This window comes from Leptidea sinapis, chromosome 7 (assembly GCF_905404315.1).
Source record: "Leptidea sinapis chromosome 7, ilLepSina1.1, whole genome shotgun sequence".
NCBI classification, from domain to species: domain Eukaryota; kingdom Metazoa; phylum Arthropoda; class Insecta; order Lepidoptera; family Pieridae; genus Leptidea; species Leptidea sinapis.
Window position 1 is genome coordinate 5,094,503 of NC_066271.1, and position 23,323 is coordinate 5,117,825.

General features: G+C 34.0%; 2 protein-coding genes across 2 annotated transcripts in view; one reads left to right on the forward strand and one right to left on the reverse strand.

Moving 5' to 3' along the window:
• The window catches only part of LOC126965396 (protein decapentaplegic), a 40,415-nt gene extending 38,849 nt beyond the window's left edge, over nt 1-1,566 (reverse strand). The window contains exon 1 of the mRNA XM_050808995.1: nt 1,228-1,566. The gene's annotated coding sequence lies outside the window, so the exon portion shown is untranslated. The remainder of the gene's footprint in view (nt 1-1,227) is intronic.
• Nucleotides 1,567-4,525: 2,959 nt separating this feature from the next.
• Nucleotides 4,526-23,102, forward strand: LOC126965394 (T-cell activation inhibitor, mitochondrial). The gene is made up of 13 exons (XM_050808990.1): nt 4,526-4,730; nt 4,876-4,990; nt 5,218-5,335; nt 7,917-8,055; nt 8,165-8,269; nt 8,789-8,906; nt 10,812-10,914; nt 12,504-12,595; nt 13,530-13,630; nt 15,410-15,556; nt 18,481-18,612; nt 19,285-19,429; nt 20,883-23,102. Exons 1-13 carry the CDS (start codon nt 4,708-4,710, stop codon nt 20,967-20,969), a joined length of 1,425 nt encoding a protein of 474 aa, XP_050664947.1. The 5' UTR covers nt 4,526-4,707; the 3' UTR covers nt 20,970-23,102.
• The last annotated feature ends 221 nt before the right edge of the window (nt 23,103-23,323 follow it).

The window sequence follows — 23,323 nt, forward strand, 5'->3', positions numbered from 1 at the left end:
CAGTGAATAGACTCACAAAAGCATTAATATTACAAAACACAATATTATTAGCTATTTTTCGACGAATATAGACATTGGTTAGTAACCACAGTTGTGTTATAAAGGGGCGTATTCATGGTAAGCCAAGCGTAAAGATATAATAACCTTCTAAGCAGATATGCATCAGAGACTACCAATCCCTTATCCATATTTGCAATAACAGTAATTATATTTACTGAAAGTTATAAATGATGAATGTTTATATAGGTATCTAGACTAGGAAATATTTTGATATAATTATATCATTTTTTGAACATGCTATCTAGTAGGTAGGTATATACCTACAACAGATCATTGCACATTTTTAAGGAACACTTAAAACTCATACTTAGGTAGGTACGTTGTAAATCTAATAAGGTTTAAGATTTGTAGAAAGATTAATTGTTATTGATTGTGACTGGATACTTATCACGCAAGTAACAACTCCGTAGGTAATTATAATGAACGTGTGGTAAGTACCTATATTATAGTATAAGTACCTACCTAGGTAATAAAATCAAACGAGGAAGATATTATTCATGTAAGTTATTACCCAATCTCGAGATTTAATTAACTATTACACAGGTAGAATGCACATTTTATTCAAAGCCTCTAGCAATAAATAAACACTTATTAATATCACTACCTACCTTCTATTTTATAAAATCTAGAACGTTCTATCAATTTAAATTTTTGTAAACAGACTTCTAACGATAATGAGTTTGTTTTCACGTAAAGCTGTTATATATATTATAGAGGCGCGGTTTTCTCTAGACATTAATTGAAATGCAAAAACGACCAATAAAACGTAGAACAGGCTTTAATATCCACGCAAGCTTATGCTAACTGCGTCTAACCTACAGATGAAATAAATTTTAATGTTCACTGTATTATAATTTTATGTTACATTAGTACCTACGTGTAGGTTACGCGTTAAGTTTCTAAATTAAGCGGGAATGTTCACACACAATTCATGTAATCAAATGGAAATCATATATTATGTAAAGAATTCTATCAGCGTTTATTGTGTGTGATGTAGTTTTAATCTGAATATACATCATGTATTTTATTTGTGCACAAGTCATTTCTTGTGAGCGTTCTGTGTGCAGATAAACGGAAATGATAATTAATTGCAGTCCTGCGACAATGTCGTCAAACAAGTCAACATATCGAGATGAATGGCAGATAAAATGGGATAAAAAAACGTACGTGGATCATCGCACGTTGTGCAGGAGTTGAGCGCGCTGGGGCAGCGGCGACGGTAAGGACACGTCTCGGTCCCGCTCAGCCGGATCACGAAGCACACCAGTTAAATCACGGGCGCAGATCGAAAGTTCGACGCGAGATTGAGCGAGCATATGTAAATATCGGCACATTTACAAGCGAAAGGGTTCACCAGAGCGGCGCACTAGCATTGCGCGGGAACCAGTCCGGCGAGATTCCTTCGATGTTCGAAAGAAAAATGTCGAATGAACTTTAGAGTCCATCGAATGCCGCGAATGTCTGCCACGGATCGCGGTCGCCACTCGACTGCCGCCCTCCACTTGCGAACACTCTGTTGGTATATTTATCGCTTAATTATTAAACTCGTCCATGTAACAATTATTGTGAAGCAGGTCGGCAAGTGGGACCGAGGCGTATCCGCGAGCTCGTGCGGCGCTGCCGTGTCTACGTTCATGCATTGCGTCACACTCGCCGAACTCGACACATGCGTAGCCTTCACATTTTGTCTAACTCATACCAAATCTATCCATTTTTTAACGCTTAGCTTCTTAGTCTTTTTCAGTACTTTTCAAATGCGCACTCATAACGATATAATCAATATGTCTACGGAGATTATTGACCCTGATAAAGGTAAAGGCATACAAATCATGCGTAGTCTTCCCATATTTCGATGCCAAATGCTGTCTTATTAATTAAGATGGGACCCGGGTCAAGCGTAAATTGAAAAATAGGTATTTGAAGAAACTATTGCTATCGCGTTGCGCCCGAAGCACAACTATTTATGTGGGGATGCGCACACGCCGCCGGTCGCAAAGGCCGTTTCATTTTTGAACTTACGCCGTACTCAAAATTAGTTTTTGACCAATGCTATTGATACACGGATTTTGAACGTTGCATTACTTTGACTCAGCTCGGACTCGGCTTGTGAATGGGATTTTGAGTAATTATTTTCACTATTTACTGAAAAATTTATATAATAACATGCATTTTAATTCCGTAATGTATTCGATAGTATTCATTTAAATTTAATGCTGTAAATGGCTATCCCTAAGAGATAGACATATACCTACAATGCAATACTCTAGTACATTATACACAGATGTTCATCTATCACTTAGGGTTCAGCCAGCGTTTCCAATGTAAACGCAAATAAATATGTTCATTTACCTACGACATCACATTAGAAACCTATGATATTATCAGTGTTTCTCTATTATACCATGCACGTGTTATACATATAAACCTGCCTCTTGAATCACTCTATCTATTAAAAAAACCGCATCAAAATCCTTTGCGAAGTTACTAGTTTTTAAGGGAAGCGACTTTGTTTTAATAGTATGTAGTGATGATACATTCAAACACGATTGAAAAATATATTAAAAGGTTGAAATAGTGTATAATAAAAACCTAAATTTTAAACTTAATATAAATTAAACGTTCGTGGAAGGAATCTTGGATAGGTTTCTATTCAGGAAATGGATATGCACAGTTAAATGAAATTTGTAGAACGCTAAATATGCCCAAAATGCAATCAAAGAAGTGCCACTAAGATGATCGCAGAAGGTAAAGAAGAAAAAAGGTTTGCCAATTTAAACAGTGAAGTGGATAAAGATTGCTGTCCTGTGATAGATAGTAGTTGCAGATGGCTCTTGGGCAAAACGTTGGTACAAAAGTGTATTAAGCTGAGCGTTCAAAAAAATTACTGGTACTGTACGTTGCGAAAAGTTACTGGTACTGATGATGGTTAGAACGTTATAAGGTCAGCTAACATTAGAGCCAGATATGTGGTCTCCTCTATATAAGTTAAATTTATTTGAGACAAAGGCTCAAGAGCTGCAACACTCTAAAATTGATCAGAGTGATGATGAATTGTAGGCTTTAGAGAAGCGCAAGCGTAGGTATCACTGCGTCAAATTTTGGGAAAATGCAAGCTACGAAAAAAAACCTCAATTGAACTCCTAAGTCACAAGTACTACTGTTACTAACTATGCCAAAGAGAATGAAGATGAAGCCGATTTATTTTATGAATGGGTGATAGTAGTTTTTTGACGTCCAAATAGTTCAACATTTTGAATCCTATTTTGAATAAAAATATTTGAATTTGAAAAGTATATACCTTACAAATATCATTCTGTTATTGTCCCTTAATTTCTAATTCTCATATTATATTCTGGTATAAAAATAATTTCCAAACCTAATTGAAATTTTACTATGGACACTTAAATTCGAAAAAAGCTCCTTACTAAAGGAAGTAAATTCCTAAACTTATATATAATTTTACTCTACTCAGTTAATATAAATAAATAAAAAAATGAAGATGGATAAAACTATGTCGAAAGTAACACGTAGGTACGTCGTCACTCGCAAAATATCGACTAATTAAAGACAAAATAAAATTACTTTGCGTACCTAGGTATATTGTGGCCTCAAAGTACTATATTTTTGAGCCGTTTTAAATATAGAGCAACCTAATCCATAAAAAATCACTAATAAAAGTAGTACTAACTATAGGTCAGCCCTTTGTTAGACTTTCGAAGGTAACATATGTATTTAGTAAGTAGAACAGTCTATGTAAAAATATACAAAGGAAGCACACCCTCCATTGTATAGAATAAAAATAGAGGTCATCGCCATAATGTTCTAAAGAGGTCATGCTTATTCTAGGGCCGTTATCGTTAAGATAAGGATTGCGGCGATATTTCAACAATAAGAAGAAATACAATTATACCAACTTATATAATGTATTAGTAAACTCTAGCTTATAACTTACTGACCTAAGACATTTCAAATCGAGAGAGAAATTATGCTCCAACATAAAATTTAGGAACCACCTTTGCATTCCCAGAGGCCCAGTCAACATTAACGAAGTTTGGTGAAAATTTCCTATGAACTTCAAAATGTTATAAGTTTTTATCCATTATTACTTACTGTCAATCAAGCATATAATTTTTTTCCTTATCCTAATTCTGCCTAAAACGATAAACTGAATAGGCCTAGCGCCTATCACAAATGAAAATAATGGACTAGTTGATAGTTTAGGCAAGACTTTAGCTATTTATAAAATCATTTTAACCTAATTGCCCCATAGTCTCTCGTGACAATAGTCATGTCTGCGAATATTTTTGTTCCTTCATCTTTTATTAAACTAGCTTTGGGTTGTAATCTTTGTCATAATTTTGTATTTACAGCTGACAAAATTGTAATCATGTGTCAACTGTCAGTGTCTCATATTTTTACGGATGTCATGTAGAACTTGCCTGACATGCCTGTCATAACATATGGCTAATGGCATAACTTTCAAGACCATGTAAATACTAAATATAAATAACATATTCAAAAGACAAGAACGCCTAAATTAGAATAGATAAAAAATGATCAAACATCAAGAATAACAGAAAACTATGGTATGATCGTACATTACAAGTAGTGCGCAATATGCAGCCCTGCTAAACTGCCCAATCAAGGATGTTTTGCCGGATAAGCCAAAAGTGAGATTTGTTTCTACAAATCAAAGTAACATATCTTAATAGCCATAAATGTAACATAAATATTTTAAATTGATGTTCAATGTATTTTTTAATATTTAATCGGTTATGAGTTATAACTCTCTTAGAACTTTTTTTTTATATTCAGGTACAAATCCATAACATTGCACAGATGTTTAAGTTCTGCAGAGGTCTCAACAGCATTAAGACCTTTTTATTTTAGTGTCCATCCAGACTTATTTGGAAAATATCCAGAACAAAGGGTGAGTATCTGTATTAATAATTTGTTTTAGTAGAAAAATAATTACATTTGTTTATTCTAAAATTATTTTTGTTTTAAGAAGTTGATAAGTAGTTTATATATTTTGAAATATTATTTAATCAAAAATATGGCAGATATCTCTAAATTTTCAACAATTTTTTAACTCTTATAGTGACCAGTGTAACATTTGAGTACCTTTGCACTATAAGGAACCTTTTCTAATTACAGAAAATAAATGAACACTCTTTGCAACAACTCAGTGCCCTAATAGAAGCTCAGCAATGTAGTAGAAATATAACAGTACCAAATCTACCTTTCTATTTAAGAAAAAGAGATATGCCGGAGGGTAAGATGTTTACAAAAAATGTTTATTAGTACTATGTTTTAGAGAAAATACAGCACATTTTGTCACATTGACAAAATAAAGTATATTGTTATTTATATTTATTTTCTATATGCTGTGAAAAGACAGAGTATTTTTTATAGTAGAGGATAAACAAATAAACAGCTCATCCAATATTAAGTGATCAAGAAATTCACTGGCCCTTTTTATTTAATTGTACCATTTTATTTTTATAACCTTATTTTTAAACAACTGCAGCAAAATATTTATTATAATAATAATATTGACACACTTTTACATAAATTATCTTGCCCCAAACTAGGCATAGCCTGTACTATGGGTACAAGACAACAATATATTTAATACAATATACATAAATAAAAATACATAATTATATATTATATTATGATATAAGTGTTGAATAAGCCTCCTTGTGCAGTGTTTCAAACCGTGTTCAGCTTCCGTAAAAGCTGGCAACACTCCTGTGATTCCTCTAAGTAAGAGGCAGTGATCACTTATCACTAGGTGACCTGTATGCTTGTTTGTCCCCCTTTTTCCATAAAAAAAGTAATACTTAGTATTTGTTATTAAATATATTATGGAAACAAAAGGGAAAAACTGTATGTTATGTTACAAAATCATAGTGTAGTGGCAGCATCAACCATCATAAGTTTGAATTCACTGCTTATGTTCAAATTATTAAAAAACTGTAGAAAATTTAAATTAATTAACTTAACATTTTAAATCTTAAATCACATATAAAATCCGCCAACATAGGGTCTTTATATACATTTCTAGTAAAAAATTTCAACTGGGTTGCATAAAATATATGAAACTAAAAAATTTCTTAATAATCTAGTTAAATCTTAAATTAATATTTTAGTATATAAAGCAGTTTGAAACAGAGTTATTAGTTTTAAGGTTATTTTATTATTTATTTAAAGAAAAAAATTATCTTAATATATCTTTGAAAACAAGAGATACTTGCAAAACCTCTACAGCCTTACAAATAAACTTGGTTTAAAGTTATACCTGAGATTAAACCAAGAGTATACAAAATTACAAATAGACATTTTGCTTATGGTTGGTTTATTCAGGCACATAATGTTTCCGGTGTTTATTTGCAAGGCTGCTTGACATTCAGATAACTTCAGAATTATCATTGTATTGACAGTGTTGGCTGCGATATAGTCAACATTTTGCATATTCTTGGTTTATTATCAGGTATAACTTTAAACCAAGTTTATTCACAGGGCCGTTGTAAGGTTTATGTGCAAGTGGTAAGTTCACATTGAATGAATGAATTACATTAGATTTTGATACATAATAATGAATAACAATGCAGACTGATAATATTAAATAATTCATAGGTATTCGTTGACATTAACTTCTATTTAGTAGTAGTTTATGATGTTAATTACTAAGTGATTTGAATTTTAATTAATAATAATATAATAAGCCCATTTATACCGTAAATATGTACATACAATTATTAGTCTTACATCAAATGTACAAATCTCTAATATCGGCGTCCCTCTTGGCATAGACCTCCTCTAAAGTTTTCCGGTTGTTCGGACCCACTGTTAACATTATTTCATCTTCTCATCTGGTAAACTGCCTACCTCGGTTTCACTTGCCATTCCTTGGATACCATTCTGTTGAGGCCTGGCTCCATTTTCCTTTTGTATCTCGCATCAAGTGCTCTACCTACCTTCATTTCTGTTGGACTATTCCAGTATGTCAGGGAGTTTCGTTTTTGATCGGAGTTGTTAGATGTTTCTTATTCTATCCCTTCTTTTCGAGGCTGAAATACTACTCTCTACTATTTATCTCTGAGAGATTTGGATTTGCGCGTTTACCACAATAAAACCCCATTTGTCGTATCACCGCTCTTCGGCAACAGTTCCCTTAAAGCCTCGCCTAGTATCGGAATACTGGGTCTCGAAATCTCGAGCGATTGCCAATTCCGTGGTCATCTGGAGGGCAAAGTCAAATTGGCCTCGAAGAAGTTGGGCGTCATAAATAGAACACGGCAATACTTCAAGCCGCACATTCTATCGCTCTACAAAGCGCCGGCGAATGCCACCTTCACACGACACGCCACAAATTAGGATATCATCCGCACCATCTGGATGTGTGGCGGTCGTCCACAGTGTGGTTTTCAAGGAGCTTTCTTCCACGTACCACAAAGCTGTGGAATAAGCTTCCTTGTGCGGTTTTTCTGGGACGATACGACATAGGTACCTTTAAAAAAAATGCGCGTACACCTTCCTTAAAGGCCGGTAACTCTCCTGTTATTCCTTTGGTATTGCAAGAGAATGTGGGTGGCGTTGATCACTTAACACCAGGTGACCCGTGCGCTCGTTTGTCCTCCTTTGCCATAAAAAAAGGTCCCACGTTTCGCAAGTCAATCATGGAAGTAAACATGCCCCAAAGGTTTTCCTTTTCAATGCCATTCTTCGGTCTTTCGCTTTCATAATCATCTTTAGGGACCAGTATTTTTTTCCATCCTATTGCAACCCCTTGTTGATTTCTTGTGAGCTGTGGTCATTGGTTGAAATAATTTGAATTTGAATTATTGCAGGACAATTTAAATTAATAAATATAAATATTAATAGCAATAATATAAGGGAAACTGTCATAAAAGTATTAAATGCATGTGATATATCTACAAGTTATATTGACAAAATACCAAGGAGTCAACCTAAAAGAAAGGAATTCAGGTAAAACCAATAGGTTTTATGAAAACATATTTATTTAAGTTATTCATGTAAGTGTAATTAGAATTTTTAATTAATAAGGCTGTATTAATAATTCTTATACATTTTGCAGTGAAGAAAATTTACAGAAAGCTTATGAAAACTATTATAATGAGTTTGAAAAAGCATCTCATATGAAGAGGAAAGTGGAAGAAAAAAGGGCTGTAAATAACTTATTGTGAGTGTCTTCTTTCTTTTCTTGAGTTTCCTGTGTATACAATATTACCCAAAAATAATTATTAAATGGCATAAAAAGCATTTATTTTCTCAAAATTGATTCCTTTAGAATTCTTTTTGATGTCATCGTCAACAAATGGCGCTCTGAGAGAGAAGAAGCGGCACAAGAAACTCTCCCAGCATTCTTTTTTTGCGCTCTTTTCAATAAAAATATAAAATATTGTACAGTCATTTCTATCACTATAAAATAATCACAATCTAGTCCCAGGCTGTCCGATCATTTAGATACGGATTTGGATTTACGACAGAGCCATTTTTTTTATAAAACATTTAAATTTATTTATAGATAATGTCTGAACAGTGGCTGGGACTTTATTATAGAAGTGTAAATACCCTTAAAGCTATTATGTATCTTATGAAGCCTACTAGAATTAGTTACAAGCAATCCCTTATTTCTAGTGTTATAATAATGAAAATCACTATTAAGGGCAAAATTCTATTTCATCATGTTTTTTTGCAGTGATTGGATAGTTGAGAATAGTAACAAGGCAAAGCAAAAATATGAATCGACAAAAGCAACACGTGAACAAGTGAAAAATCTCATAGACAACCTCTGCCGTTCATATGGTATTAAAGAAGTTGGTAAAGCAGTTTTATTATATATTTTTTTATGGAATAGGAGGACAAACGAGCGTACGGGTCACCTGGTGTTAAGTGATCACCGCCACCCACAATCTCTTGCAACACCAGAGGAATCACAGGAGCGTTGCCGGCCTTTAAGGTACCGATGTCGTATCGTCCCGGAAACACCGCACAAGGAAGTTCATTCCACAGCTTTGTAGTAGATACATGGAAGAAAGCTCCTTGAAAACCGCACTGTGGAGGACCGTCACACATCCAGATGGTGGGGATGATATCGTAACTTGTGGCGTGTCGTGCGAAGGTGGAATTAAAATAACTAATATATTATTGTTATTTAAATTATTACTGTAATAGTGTATTTAATGAATCGATTTAATTTGATAGTATAGGTATGGCTTTTGGTACTTTTATCATAGTGCCTATATTTTTTTTTATTTATTTATTTACATAGGACCATTAATCTTTATTAAACTAAACAAAATGTACAACATATTATTGTTAAATTGAAGACACACTTATAGATGTCCACAGCTTGCAAAAGAGATACTAGTTTAAAGCGGAAAAAACGCAAAAAGAAGGGGGTCAAGGTATTATAAGATACAGCATATTTTTTTTATCTAAAAAAAACTAAATAATGTTGCTTTTGTATGCTAAACAAAAATGGCCGCCGCCAGCTCAAGCCCAAATAAATACGAATATATTTTGTATACAAAAGCGTTTTGCTCTTTATTTTATGGCTCTTAGAACCAAGAGCAATTAATAATACACCTGGTAAAAAATTTGTCTGGTATTTTTGTCTAGCGATACGTCAATATTGGTAGTTTTTTGACGGCTGTCTTGATGTGTCCACATGGACACGGTAGCATAGGACCATAAAAACGCTTGTCTTGTACGCTTGTACACGGGAGCATATGAGAGACATCCAAATTTGTGGAAGAATATTTCTAGCATAAAACCCAGGGATTCCCCCTGCGGCGACCATTTGTTAGCAAGGCAGCCACTTATTTAATTGACTACCTAAATACTCACCTATGTGGAAACTCACTTAGGTTAATAAATCAATTCGTCTTTATTAAGTTTTTATGTGTTTTTTCTAAGATAATTTATAGCCTCTCGCTGCTAGACAACCGATGAAAACAGACCAGTTTAGCTTCTAACTTCTAACGTCAGTATAGAATAGAATAAATTGCGATAATTCGTATCGCGATACTCGTAATCTCTCTTGTGTAAACACCTCCGCGATAAGTTGCGATTGTATGATCCGCGAGCTTCTCGCAAGACATTTATAGCAGAAATAAATTGCATAGATTAGTACGACATGTAAACAATATTACAAGGAACTCATGGAAGACTTCCGCGAGTTTTCTTTCAGGTGGAAACGCGGCCTTACACATGCAATTTGTATTGCAATTTGTGTTAGTGTCCGTGCATTGCTCAAATAGAGGTTAACTGTCAACTTCAGTTTTTTTTGGACGTTTTCACAGCTGTCACAGTCTATCTGCCAGTGGGAGACTCCTTTGCACAGGATGCCGGCTAGATTATGGGTACCACAACGGCGCCTATTTCTGCCGTGAAGCAGTAATGTGTAAACATTATATGTGTTTCGGTCTGAAGGGCGCCGCAGCTAGTGAAATAACTGGACAAATGAGACTTAACATCTTATGTCTCAAGGTGACGAGCGGAATTGTAGTGCCGCTCAGAATTTTTGGGCTTTTCAAGAATCCTGAGCGGCACTACATTGTAATGGGGCAGGACGTATTAATTACCATCAGCTGAACGTCCTGCTCGTCTCGTTCCGTGTTTTCAAAAACAAATCTATATGTTTAAATGACCTAAATGTTTTTAGGTTATGTAATACGCAGAAGGGTTTATTCTTATACTGAAACTTTATTTTTTTTCAGCTGAAATATGACAACGGGTGGAACATTAGTCATATTAGAGGAGCTTTACAAAGTCTCACGGAAATGGCGTCACAGCATTCGCAACATATGGTTAATTTAAAAGGTTAAGTATCGAATAATATTTTTTTAAGATATGAAGACTGTTAATCAATTATTGATGTTATTTTTTTTTAATTTATTATTTTAAATTGTTTACAAGAAGTGTTTTTAAAACTATGAAACAAAATATCATTATTTAAATAGATTTAAGAAACATTTCCAGTGTAGGTACATATAATTTTTTTGTTTTAATTACTCTGTAATTATTATATTATGTTATATTGTTTTAAATCTGATATAAAATAAAAACTCGAAAGAATAATCAAATTTGTGTTAACCGTTGGAATTTTATTGAAATTAAGAACTTTTTATTCATGTAATTATTTTAAATTATCTATATTCTATACATACGTATAATAAACTCGTTAAAATAAAGTTAAAACTATGCATTGAATATATTTTAATTTTTTGTCGTAAAATACTACTATTTCTGCTGCTTCCAATGAACGAGGGCAACATCTGGTTATTACCTAAATGCAATGAGTTTTCTTAAGTGTAATAACAAATTGTTTAAATTTACAAGAGCGACATCTCAAGTCTATTTCCTAATATGTAAATATTGGGGTTGAGCAGGTTATCAAATGTACAGTAGATCCTGTATATGAAGCCACAACCTGAGAGTTGAACAAAGCATACAAGATTTATGTTAGCTCAGTTGGGAGAGCACTGGCACGGAACGCCAGAGGAACGTTCGAGTCCCGCATCGAGCATAAAATTTTGTTTTCAAATTCTATTTGTGTATTGATCCTAGAAGTGAGGGTTATCACTTTAAAAAAACATAACAATTTTTTACGTGTTCATTACGCTAATATTTGTTAGTATGTACATGTTAACAGCACCTAAAGCCTATCGCATTCTGCTGTAGAGTAACAAACCTGGGCGGACTCACATAATTTTTTATATATGAGGGGACAAAAGGCTCATGTGATAGGGTGTGGTAAGGTAACCACCCATGGACACCCGCTACATCAGGTTTCAAGAGATGGAAAAGGTGGGAGTATGCTTTTTTCTTGAAGGAAGAAAAGTGGGAGGCTCTTTTGCACAGGATGCCGGCTAGATTATGGGTACCACAACGGCGCCTATTTCTGCCGAGAAGCGGTAATGTTTAAGCATTACTGTGTTTCGGTCTGAAGGGCGCCGTAGCTAGTGAAATTACTAGGCAAATGAGACTTAACATCTTATGTCTCAAGGTGACGACCGCAATTGTAGTGCCGCTCAGAATTTTTGGGGTTTTCAAGAATCCTGAGTGGCATTGCGTTCTTACGGGCAGGACGTGTCAATTACTATCAGCTGAACGTCCTGCTCATCTCGTCCCTTACTTGTCATAAGAAAAGGGTCCCCAAGTCGTATCGGTTCGGAAAAACAGCAGCCGGTAATTGATATCACAAAGTGGCTGTGCGAGGCAAGATATTTCTTGCAAAATGTGCGGTTATGGAATACCAGACATCAACGTGATGCGGGGTGGTATTTAGCATTTTGACGTAATATCCGGTGGTGGAATACGTAGAACATTTAGATAATTGTGGATTTCTGAAAAATAATGCCTAATACAATATTTTTTAACCAGTCATTAATAAAATAACAATATTTCAGGAAGAACAATAGCACTTGGTCAGTTTACTGGAGTCAGTTTGGATGGCGATGTGTTCCTTAACATTATTGATGTTAGGAATGAGTGGCTTTCGGTGAGTATTGAATTAAACATTTCTGATTCGTAGGGAAATAGAGCTGTTCGTGCTATATATCAGCTTGGTTATAGACAGTCTCTCAAAGAAAAATTTAAAGAAATAATTATTATGACTGTTCATTCTCAGTACGTTTATGAAAATTTAATATACGTTCACAAAAATCGTCAGCTTTATGCTCTTAATAGTGATTTTCATTATTATAACACTAGAAGTAAGGGATTGCTTGTAACTAATTCTAGTAGGCTTCATAAGATACATAATAGCTTTAAGGGTAAATGTATACACTTCTATAATAAAGTCCCAGCCACTGTTCAGGCATTATCTATAAATAAATTTAAATGATTTATAAAAAAAAAGGCTCTGTCGTAAATCCTATTACTCCACTGCTGAATATCTAAATGATCGGACAGCCTGGGACTAGATTGTGATTATTTTATAGCGATAGAAATGACTGTACAATATTGTATATTTTTATTAAAAGAGCGCAAAAAAAGAATGCTGGGAGAGTTTCTTGCGTCGCTTCTTCTCTCTTAGAGCGCCATTTGTGAAGCCGAAGCGATAATAGTAACTAGTAGTTATTAGAAATGACATCAAAAATAATTCTAAAGGAATTAATTTTGAGAAAATAAATGCCTTTAAAGTCCGAGCATAGCCCTCTCCATTGCCCGCTGAGTAACAATGAGTTTCCCCATAAGGCCCATAGTTACCGACCACGTTCCATATATCAGCAGTATCTTACTAACATACATATATCTAGTAAGTATTGTTAATTAAAGCAAACTAAACTAATAAGTAGAAAATATTAAAAAAAAAAAACCTAGTCAATATAACTCAACCGGTGTCATGAGATTGGTAATTTCCGACTGGATGTTAAACAGTTAATTATTTATGTGAGTAATTTTTTTAATGACTGAATAACATATTTTTACAGCTTATTAAAAAGGTTAGCCAAGAAGACAGTGCGCTCACAGAAATACCAAACTATGAGAAAGCATTATCAAGTATACTAAGGGACATTCATATATCTAGAAGGTAATTATACAAATTGGTAAATAATGAAACACTTGAATGAACCCCAAAACTTAACTTGCAAATACAATTGCTTTATTGAAAATCGAATTATTCAATCACTTATTGAAAGTCGTCAGACTTTATGCGCAGGGCGGTTAGTAAAAACTGAGAAATCGTTGCCGGGAACTTTTATTAAATCTGATTCTATTTTTCGATATAGCCTTCTTCAGCGACTACGGCTTCATTTTCTTCAAATCTGTGTCCTCTCAAATAATCCTTCTGCTACTACAGCATCATGGTCTTCATATCTGTGTCCTTTCAAGTAATCCTTCAGCGACTACGGCTTTATTATCTTCGAATCTCTTCCTTTCAAATATTACTTCAGCGACTACGGCTTTATTATCTTCGAATCTCTTCCTTTCAAATATTATTTCAGCGACTACGGCTTTATTATCTTCGAATCTCTTCCTTTCAAATATTACTTCAGCGACTACGGCTTTATTATCTTCCAATCTCTTCATTTCAAATATTACTTCAGTGACTACGGCTTTATTATCTTCAAATCTCTTCCTTTGAAATATTACTTCAGCAACTATGGCTTTATTATCTTCAAATCTCTGTCTTTTAAAATAATTCTTCAGTGACTACGGCTATATTATCTTCGAATCTCTTCCTTTCAAATAATCCTCCTGCTACTACGGCTTCATGGTCTTCAAATCTCTGTCCTTTCAAGTAATCCTTCAGCGACTACGGCTATATTATCTTCGAATCTCTTCCTTTCAAATAATTCTTCAGTGACTACGGCTATATTATCTTTGAATCTCTTCCTTTCAAATAATTCTTCAGTGACTACGGCTATATTATCTTCGAATCTCTTCCTTTCAAATTTTACTGCAGCGACTACGGCTATATTATCTTCGAATCTCTTCCTTTCAAATATTACTTCAGCAACTATGGCTTTATTGTCTTCGAATCTCTTCCTTTCAAATAATTCTTCTGCTACTACGGCTTCATGATCTTCAAATCTCTGTCTTTTCAAGTAATCCTTCAGCGACTACGGCTATATTATCTTCCAATCTCTGTCCTTTCAAATAATTCTTCAGTGACTACGGCTATATTAGCGTCCAATCTCTGTCCTTTCAAATAATCTAAAAATTATATAAACTTTTCAAAATTCCTGTGTAAATTTTATGACATCATAAACACTCACAACACGTTCATTGTTATAAATAAACGCGAAGTAAAGTTATTCCAAAATTATTATTTTTTGTCTTTATCTTACGTTTTTTCGTACATAATTACATGACAGGTATTTTGGAGTAACTTTACACTGCGTGGGCCTCAAGTTTTCCATTCTTTCCTGTCTCGCGTGACTCTTCTCCAGTTCAGATCGGCTGTTAACTTTATTTCATCCTCCCGTCTGGTAAACTGCCTACCTCGGTTTCCCTTGCCATACCTTGGATACTAGTCCGTCACTGCCTGGCACCCTTTTCCTTTTGTAACTCGCATCAAGTGCCCTACCCACCTCCATTTCTGTTGGTCTATTCTTACCAGTTACCTGTCGATGACTTTCGTTTTTGTATGGAGAACAATGTTTCTTATTCTATCTCTTCTTTTCCAGCCTGACAGCATCTTCTCCATTGCCCTTTGACATTTGGCTAATCTTTCTCTTAGAGATTTGGTCAATGCCCATGTTTCTTGTTTTAAATTTAGAACTCAATTAGCTTGTTTTCAATAATTAAATTTGTAGGCGGTTTCATAAGTTTTAACTGTTATTTTTGTTATAATTCTTCTCTTCAGAAAATTTATGCCAAAAGTGTCTGCAACGCAATACTGTTGCCACCTTCGACAGCTTATAACCTCCATTGGGGATTTCTATGGACGAGGGAAAAAAATACCGGATTCTGTTCCAGAGTCGCTTAGAAAATATGAGATCGTTGTTGAACAGTAAGTAGATATATATAAGAAATTGTATTACAATATTTCCCTGAATAGGCAAATTAAATTTGATAGATATATATTTAATGGAGAGTGACAATACATCAGTTCGTAAAGGAGTTTTGACTTGGGGAGAAGAACTGATAAACTCCCAGCCCATCTTGTAAATCGTATAACAACTTAGCCTTTTTAATATAATATTATACAATTTTAAGTGGCCTACGCAGAACCAGACAAGAACCATGCATCATTATCCTATCCTGTTTTTTTTTTAAATAAAATTGCATTAAGTACAATAAATTAAATCAGTAAATAATTTATTAACAATGCTATTGAAACGCGCAACACAAATCACAAGTTTGTCCATTTTTGTGATGGTTGTCTAAAAGCATAATATGCATCCCCTAACAAAAAAAAAACCCCGAGTAATAGGCATAACAAGAATAGTCTTGTTTATTCCTCGTTTAATTGTGATACCAGGGGCGTGCATTCCATATATGCCAATAGGCATAGCCTACCAAATTTAGATCAATGATATTATAGTATTAAAAAAGTAGTAGATTCTTAATAATATATCTACACTAGATTCCAAGTTAATTCAGATAAATTTAGTTCTTTTATTCTATATTCAAACTTCTATTGAACACCCAACCGTACATTATACGTTCCGATAAGATAGTAGGCAGTTCCGATATTGCCTACTCAAAGCTAGTAGAATACGTTCAATTTCTATAACTAAATTTATTTGTCAAAGTTATACGACCACAGGAAAAAATATACAATGACTATGTAAATCGTTCTTAAATATGATTATCACATTTGACTTCTTTGGCACGTTTCGGGTAGGCAAGCTTATGACAGTTAGAACTGGCAACTGTAGCTGTCACGTTTATGTTTTGTGTTTAAAGTTGGTAACAAAAAAGGAATTAAAATATAATGGAGAAATTCCAGAGTCGCGATTCTGGCGAAAATACGATTTGTTTACAGAAATTAGGTACTTACGTATCCTTTTGCACAATTTCCGTTCGTAGATAAATAGTCTCTTGATAGACCAATACCAAATATTACTTTAACTCAACAAAAAGGTAAAACTATGAGATATTTCAATACCAAGTATTACGAAAAATACACTTGGCTAGCTAGATGCCGCTATTCCAATTTATTGGTCTGCTTCACCTGCTCTTTATTTTCTGCAACGAAGACTGCGTGGAATGATATTGGTTACGGTGACTTGAATATTTTGACAAATCTTGCTAAAAAACACGATCAGTCTGACAGAACGGCAGAAAAATGTTGGTAAATGAACTTATATTTATCCTTATAACAGGAACTAAATTTTTAAATGTTAATCGCAACTACGACTAGTTAGGCTTACAGTGCCTACCGCGCTGGAAAACCAATGCACGCCCCTGTGTGATAGTCTCATTTTCTAGAAGAGTTGCTTGGCTGTCGCTCTTTCACACAAACACAGGAATACAATTTTGACATATTTGGTCAGACCAAGGGTAAGTCATCATCACCCAGTCGGAAGACGTCATACGACAAAGGCCTCCCCCATCACCCAGGCTAAGAGATGGCGCTGTGTTATTTTTAGTAAAATTATTTTACGCCCGTAGCGTACCGTCGCTAGATGGCGCTCATTGTGTTTATAGTTTATCTTTTATTTGTTGATGGAAATTGTCAATCTCGTTGGAGTAAAAGTGTTATGTGATATTAATGGTGTTTTATGTTACTTTTATTACCACACGATAGTCAAGTCTTGTTTTAATATTTAACTTAAATGAGTTTTTTTACTATCACTATCTCCATCTATCGTGTATGTAAATTGATCGCCATCGTGATGAATTTGCAGCGTACCTAATAGAATAGATGGCAGCACTTTCAATGCAAATTTTTATCATGTGCCAATGTAGAGAAGTTGCACTCCCTTGCACGTCATTCTAACTTGCACTCGGATGATGCATCCGATTGCACTTGCACGCGGTTCTATTCATGCGAGTTCACTCGGATCAATTTAAAATCAAAATGTCGTCATCAGAGAAAATATAGAACGATATTAGATGTTTAGCTCTTGCTAGTTGCTTAAATGAGAATCAATTTTAGTAGAGAAAATAGAACTATCTTCCTAATCCATTTTCATTTGACTGAAAGTCTTAAAATGTAATTATTGTGCGTCCAAAAATTTATCTGCTTGCTGTTTTTAGCTGTCGTTACATATATCCGTAAAGGGTATAACCTTTACGGATATATGTAACGACTTCTATACCTCGCAGGAAATCAGTTCGTATCATATTAGTTATGTAAGAAGACAAATCCTACCCGGATGGGTAGACACTGTAAACCCCGCTTAATAGATAGATAGTGCCGCAAAACATTTAATGTGAATCTTCTCAAATTCAAAGTCAAATAAACTTTATTCAATTAGGCTTAGTTTCGCAGTTTTCAATCGTTACTATAAATATTTCTTTTACATTACTGAATCTACCATATGTTCAGAAAAAGTAGATCTCGTGAGAAGAATATACAAGAAACTCAAAGGGCACTCTTTTCAGTCAAATAGAGAATTTTACAATGGCTGTAATATAATATATAACAAATTAGTTTGTCATAATCGTGTTTTAGTAATATCAAATATTTCATAAAAAATTATAAAGAATTAACTATATAAATATACATTATTGCATATTTGATGCATCAACGCTTAGAGCGGTATCCGGCTCATTAAATTCAGTCTCGTGCCAGAGTTTGGCGGTTCAATATCTCCTGAGGATGCCTCGTGTACAGGCGAAACACGTGTCGAATATATAATTGATTAAAGACAAAACTTGTATATACAATAAAAATCACATCATTTGGTTCAACCTTGTTACCAACCAAATTAATTGTTTGTGTAAATGTCTCGTTCTGTTACTTAATTTTAGTTTAATTTTCAGAGAGGCAGGTCCCCTTATGGTGTCGCCAACTGGTCAATTCATAACGCCGTCTTCGTGTCCGGCCGACGAGCTTATAGCTTTCATAAGTAAAAACTTAGACGATGCCACCTTACTACTTACTGAATATAGCATGTAAGTATTGAATATAAGAGTAGGTATTGTGGCGACGTCGGGGGACGAGTCGTTCACTTCACAAACATATAAAAGTGATGGAGGTCTTTAACTTAAAAGAATATCTTGTATGCTAATGTTATATCTAATCGTGGTGCCAATTTTTGTAACTAATTGTAGTAGGCTTCATAAGATACATAATACCTTAAGGGTAAATGTATACACCTTTATAATAAAGTCCCAGCCACTGTTCAGGCATTATCTATAAATAAATTTAAATGTTTTATAAGAAAATGGCTTTGTCGTAAATTCTTCTACTCCACAGCTGAATATCTAAGTGATCGGACAGTACAATATTGTATCTATATTTTATTTTAAAAAGTGCAAAAAAGAACGCTGGGAGAGTTTCTTTCGCCGTTTCTTCTCTCTCGGAGCGCCATTTGTTTCTGAAGCGGTGGTAGTGTTTTAACTGACATCAAAAAGAAATCTAAAGGAACCAATTTTGAGAAAATAAATGCGTTTTATGCCTTGTAATCTTTGGATTTTTCAAGAATACTGGGCGGCTATGCCATTCATGTGTATTACTAACAATCAGGACTCTGTGTGTAATCTCGTAAAAAAAACAAAATATATTTATTCACATTATTTAAACAAAGATTTACATTATTTTACATGTATAATCTTATGTTATAGAAATAAACACGTTGAAAAAGCGCTGCACAAGGAAGTAAAGGAACGGTTCGGTCTGTTAGACCTTATCAAAGACGACAGCATTACGCCGGCTCTGATGATCCTGTGCTGTCAAAGTCTACTTACACGCATTGACACAATAGACAATGTAAGTAACTCTTATATCTTTAAACGAGCAATTCTTGTATATATATAATTTGAATCTCGGAAACGGATCCAACGATTTTCATAATATTTACTATACAGGGAATTTCGGGGGCGATAAATCGATCTAGCTAGGTTTAAATTAAAAAAAATGTAGTTTTATCCGTGTTTTAATGAAAAACAGAGCTCAGATGGGACATTGGGTGATCCGGAGAGCAGAAAACCCGTACATTCTTAAAAATCCGAGCACGACTCGGTCGTCCGGATATTATATTATAGTCTATGGATTTGTAGATATTGTAACGTGTGAGGCCTTCCCTAACACCCACGTGTTCGTATTAAAATATCTTTTCTCTGGTCTTTATTATTATTTTTATTATTATAATATCACTTCAACACGTATTATATTTAATATTAGGCCAAAGGCCGATCGTTCTTACTCCACTTTATGATCTAATCTGTCTCTCTATGTCGATTGTTTTTCAATCGCGTCATTTTAATTTTAAATAAATTCTTATGGCACCGTAACGGTCAACCGCGTAACAATGAGTTCTTATGTGCAAATAACAACTCCTTGTTACATTACATTATACATGTAATGTAACAAGGAGTACATTGTTACATTACATATAATAAGAAAAGGATTAAATCGATAATGTGAATATAAGGTAAATCGGGTCATAGTAAAAACAATAGTCAGTAGGGACTGCCGATTGAAGTGGAAACTTAATATAAAAGAATAATTAGAATAATAGACTTAAATGTTATATTAGTGTATATGTGGCCCACCCCATGCAATAACATTTAAACGAGAATAACAAAGCGTACGACGGGAAATCAGCAAACAAAAAGAAATATTTTTTATTGAAGTGAAAACTTTGTATTAAGGCTGATCCGTCACACATGAAAGGCTCGATCTGGTGTACTCAGGATAAAAGATACAGTCAGCTGCTCTTCGCTGTTGTGTCGCTGTGTTTAGTATATTAAATTGATACGTAGAATTATATATTAAATTGTACATAATTTTCATTATTAATTTAATAGTTTTTATTGGTACGTGTAATGTTTCACGTTTGGTTAAGAGTGAAACAACTATTCTTGACCATGTATCAGCCCTGAACGTCCGCTCGCAACCTGTAGGCAATTGGAACTGGCGCTCCTGCTGTACTGTGCATTCTTTATATAGCACTCAACGTCACACGGTTAATGTCACTGTCGATCTCATGACAGTGGCAATGATTGTTAACACATACTCAGTTCAGACTAGATGTCAATACAGTACGCAGCCACACGCCATATCACAAAAATTGAATTGAATTGTCAATACAGTACGTAATAAAAAATATTTGGTACAGTGTGAGGTTAATGTGTGTAGTTAGTGGTTTATCGTGCTAAAATTATATATTGAAAAAATATTATAGACATTGTTATTAATATGAATGTTCACTTTGTTTCAGATGCTGCGAGGTAACATTTTATACGTGACACATTATTATTCGGTACTATCTGATGGTGTTCTTTGCATTCCATGGGATTTTAAATGAAAAAGTCGATATGGGTATACAGTGGATTGTCAATTTGGTTACATGTAGCATTTCAATCCTAAAAGTGATAAATATTATAACTTTTCTAAATCCTTACGTAACTACTCACACAGAAAGATCTGTTGGAAGGTAGTTTTAAAAGTTTCGATACGATCGAGACGTCATGTTGCTCAGAGTAGCTAATGTCGACTGAACCGTGAACCAATGTTGCGGACCTCAGCATTATTGTGTCACACTTAGAGCGTCGCGGTAGAGTTGTGGTACTTCCACTTACTTGTATTTTCAATTCCGGGATTAGGACGGTGGGCGTATCCCGAAAGGCGGGGCTTCGAATCCCGCATCGTCTAAAAATATTGGTACGTAAATTTAATTTACAAATAATTACAAAAACTCTTTGATGTTTTTTATTGTTAATTAATTTACGACATCGATACTTAAGTTATTTTGAAATTGACATAATTGAAATGCCCGCCGATACGTCATGGATTAGTGAAAAAATGTATCTGATGCATATATTTTGTTGTTGAAATAATATGTCGACTAAAGATGTTTCAATGTATAAATCTTAATTTTGGGATGTCAACAGATTTGATCTATTTTTTATAGTTGTCCGTAGAAAATGATATGTATCTAATGGAAGTAAAATTTAAAATTATTAGATTCTGTTTCAAAAATTATTGTATTTACAACTTATTGTATTAAATAATTTAAAGATGTAGATAGTCTAGTCACAAAGTGAAATATTCAAATATGTAACAGTATATTATGCATTGTTATTACTGTAAACAGAAATAATTAATGTAATATGACTCTTTAATTTGTTTAAAATCGTTTAGTGTAAATTACTAATAGTCCGGTCAAAATAGACATTTAATTTTAAACAAATAACCAAAATTTCCTACAGAGTTGAAGTTTGGGATCTTGGCCAGACCAGTAGAAATAAAGTGCCAAAAGTCACCATCGATCCCATGGGTGCTAAAGTTATTCATGGTCGAAGGTCGGTGTTTTAGGTTTTTCTCGTGAACTGATAGTTTCAAATTATTATAGCCCAGACAAAAACAAGAAGATTATAAAGTTATCTACACACATGTGGCCTGTATACTTATTTTAGTAAGAGTCACCTTTTAAAACTATCACCACTAAGAAAAAAGCGATTCACTCGATTGTATGAAACGTGCAGTCATTGACAGGTGTTCGAATTCAAATTCAAAAACACTTTATTCATGTAGGTCACGGATGTGACACTTATGAATGTCAAAAAAAATATTGTTTTTTATTGAATTCACCGCTACTTCGTAAAGGGTTGAGCTAATGAGAAGAAGTAGCAAGAAACTCATTGCCACTCTTTTAAGTCAAGATTTACATTTTAATTGTTTTACAAATCATTTCAATTACAGTATATGCAAAGTGACGCAACAAAAATACTCAAATGTCAACAACTGAAAGGCTTACCCGAGTAAGTCAAAAAAAGTAAATGAATACTTATAAACACAAGAGTTATTGAGTATAGTAGATGCATCAATCCACACATACCGTAAATAAATAGAGGCATTATGTGAGCATTTCATAAAATAAAATATTATATAATAACTTTAAAGGAAATAATAATAATAAAAAACACATCAAGCAGACCTCCCGGTAACAAGATAAGCCACCACGAGTAGCACCCGTTCACGAGCATGACGCATGGACCAGCCATCGCCTCCTTCGACCATATTTTAGGGAAGGGAACGACCCCACGTCGCCGCCTTTGGTGACGGCTTTAATCTTGTAAAGAAAGGAGATCCGAAATCAACTTAGTTTTAAGCAACTGTTCGCTTTCAAACTTAGCCGGATTATACTTCGTGGCCAATCGCGATACTGTAATTACTACTATTTCAATCTTATGTCAAATGACTGCACGTTACATAGTTAACTAAATTTAAATTTTTACTTAGGCAGTTCCGCCTCTTATCACGTAATATTTACATCCTCTTTGGATATTACCTACAAGTAGAAGGAATTACATTCTACATGATACAACCACCTATGAGATAGTGTGGATTTTTTTTTTTATTATATATGATCACTATTTTTGCGTCTAACTTGACTGGATATTAGTATATTATGAAATAAAACACAGATTATAAGAAAGTTTCTTGTCTATTATTTACAAACCATAATTATATTTCGTTTATCTATATTATTTATGTACATTTGTAAAATAATCTTGAAGCACACTGTCACTGAGTAAACAATATTGAAATCATAATAATTTCATTATTAGTAATTATCTCATACATATATTACATTGAAATGAATACTTGTCGGTTTATATTTTCATATGAGTACATTAATTTACCTACATAATGGCA

What these genes read in the sequence shown, in the direction of transcription:
- LOC126965394 (XM_050808990.1), top strand. Translation starts at nt 4,708, where the DNA reads ATGTTTTGCCGGATAAGCCAAAA. An exon ending in GAAAATATCCAGAACAAAGG is followed by an intron (nt 4,991 to 5,217) that starts GTGAGTATCTGT and finishes TTCTAATTACAG; the next exon opens with AAAATAAATGAACACTCTTT. An exon ending in CTACTTACTGAATATAGCAT is followed by an intron (nt 18,613 to 19,284) that starts GTAAGTATTGAA and finishes CTTATGTTATAG; the next exon opens with AAATAAACACGTTGAAAAAG.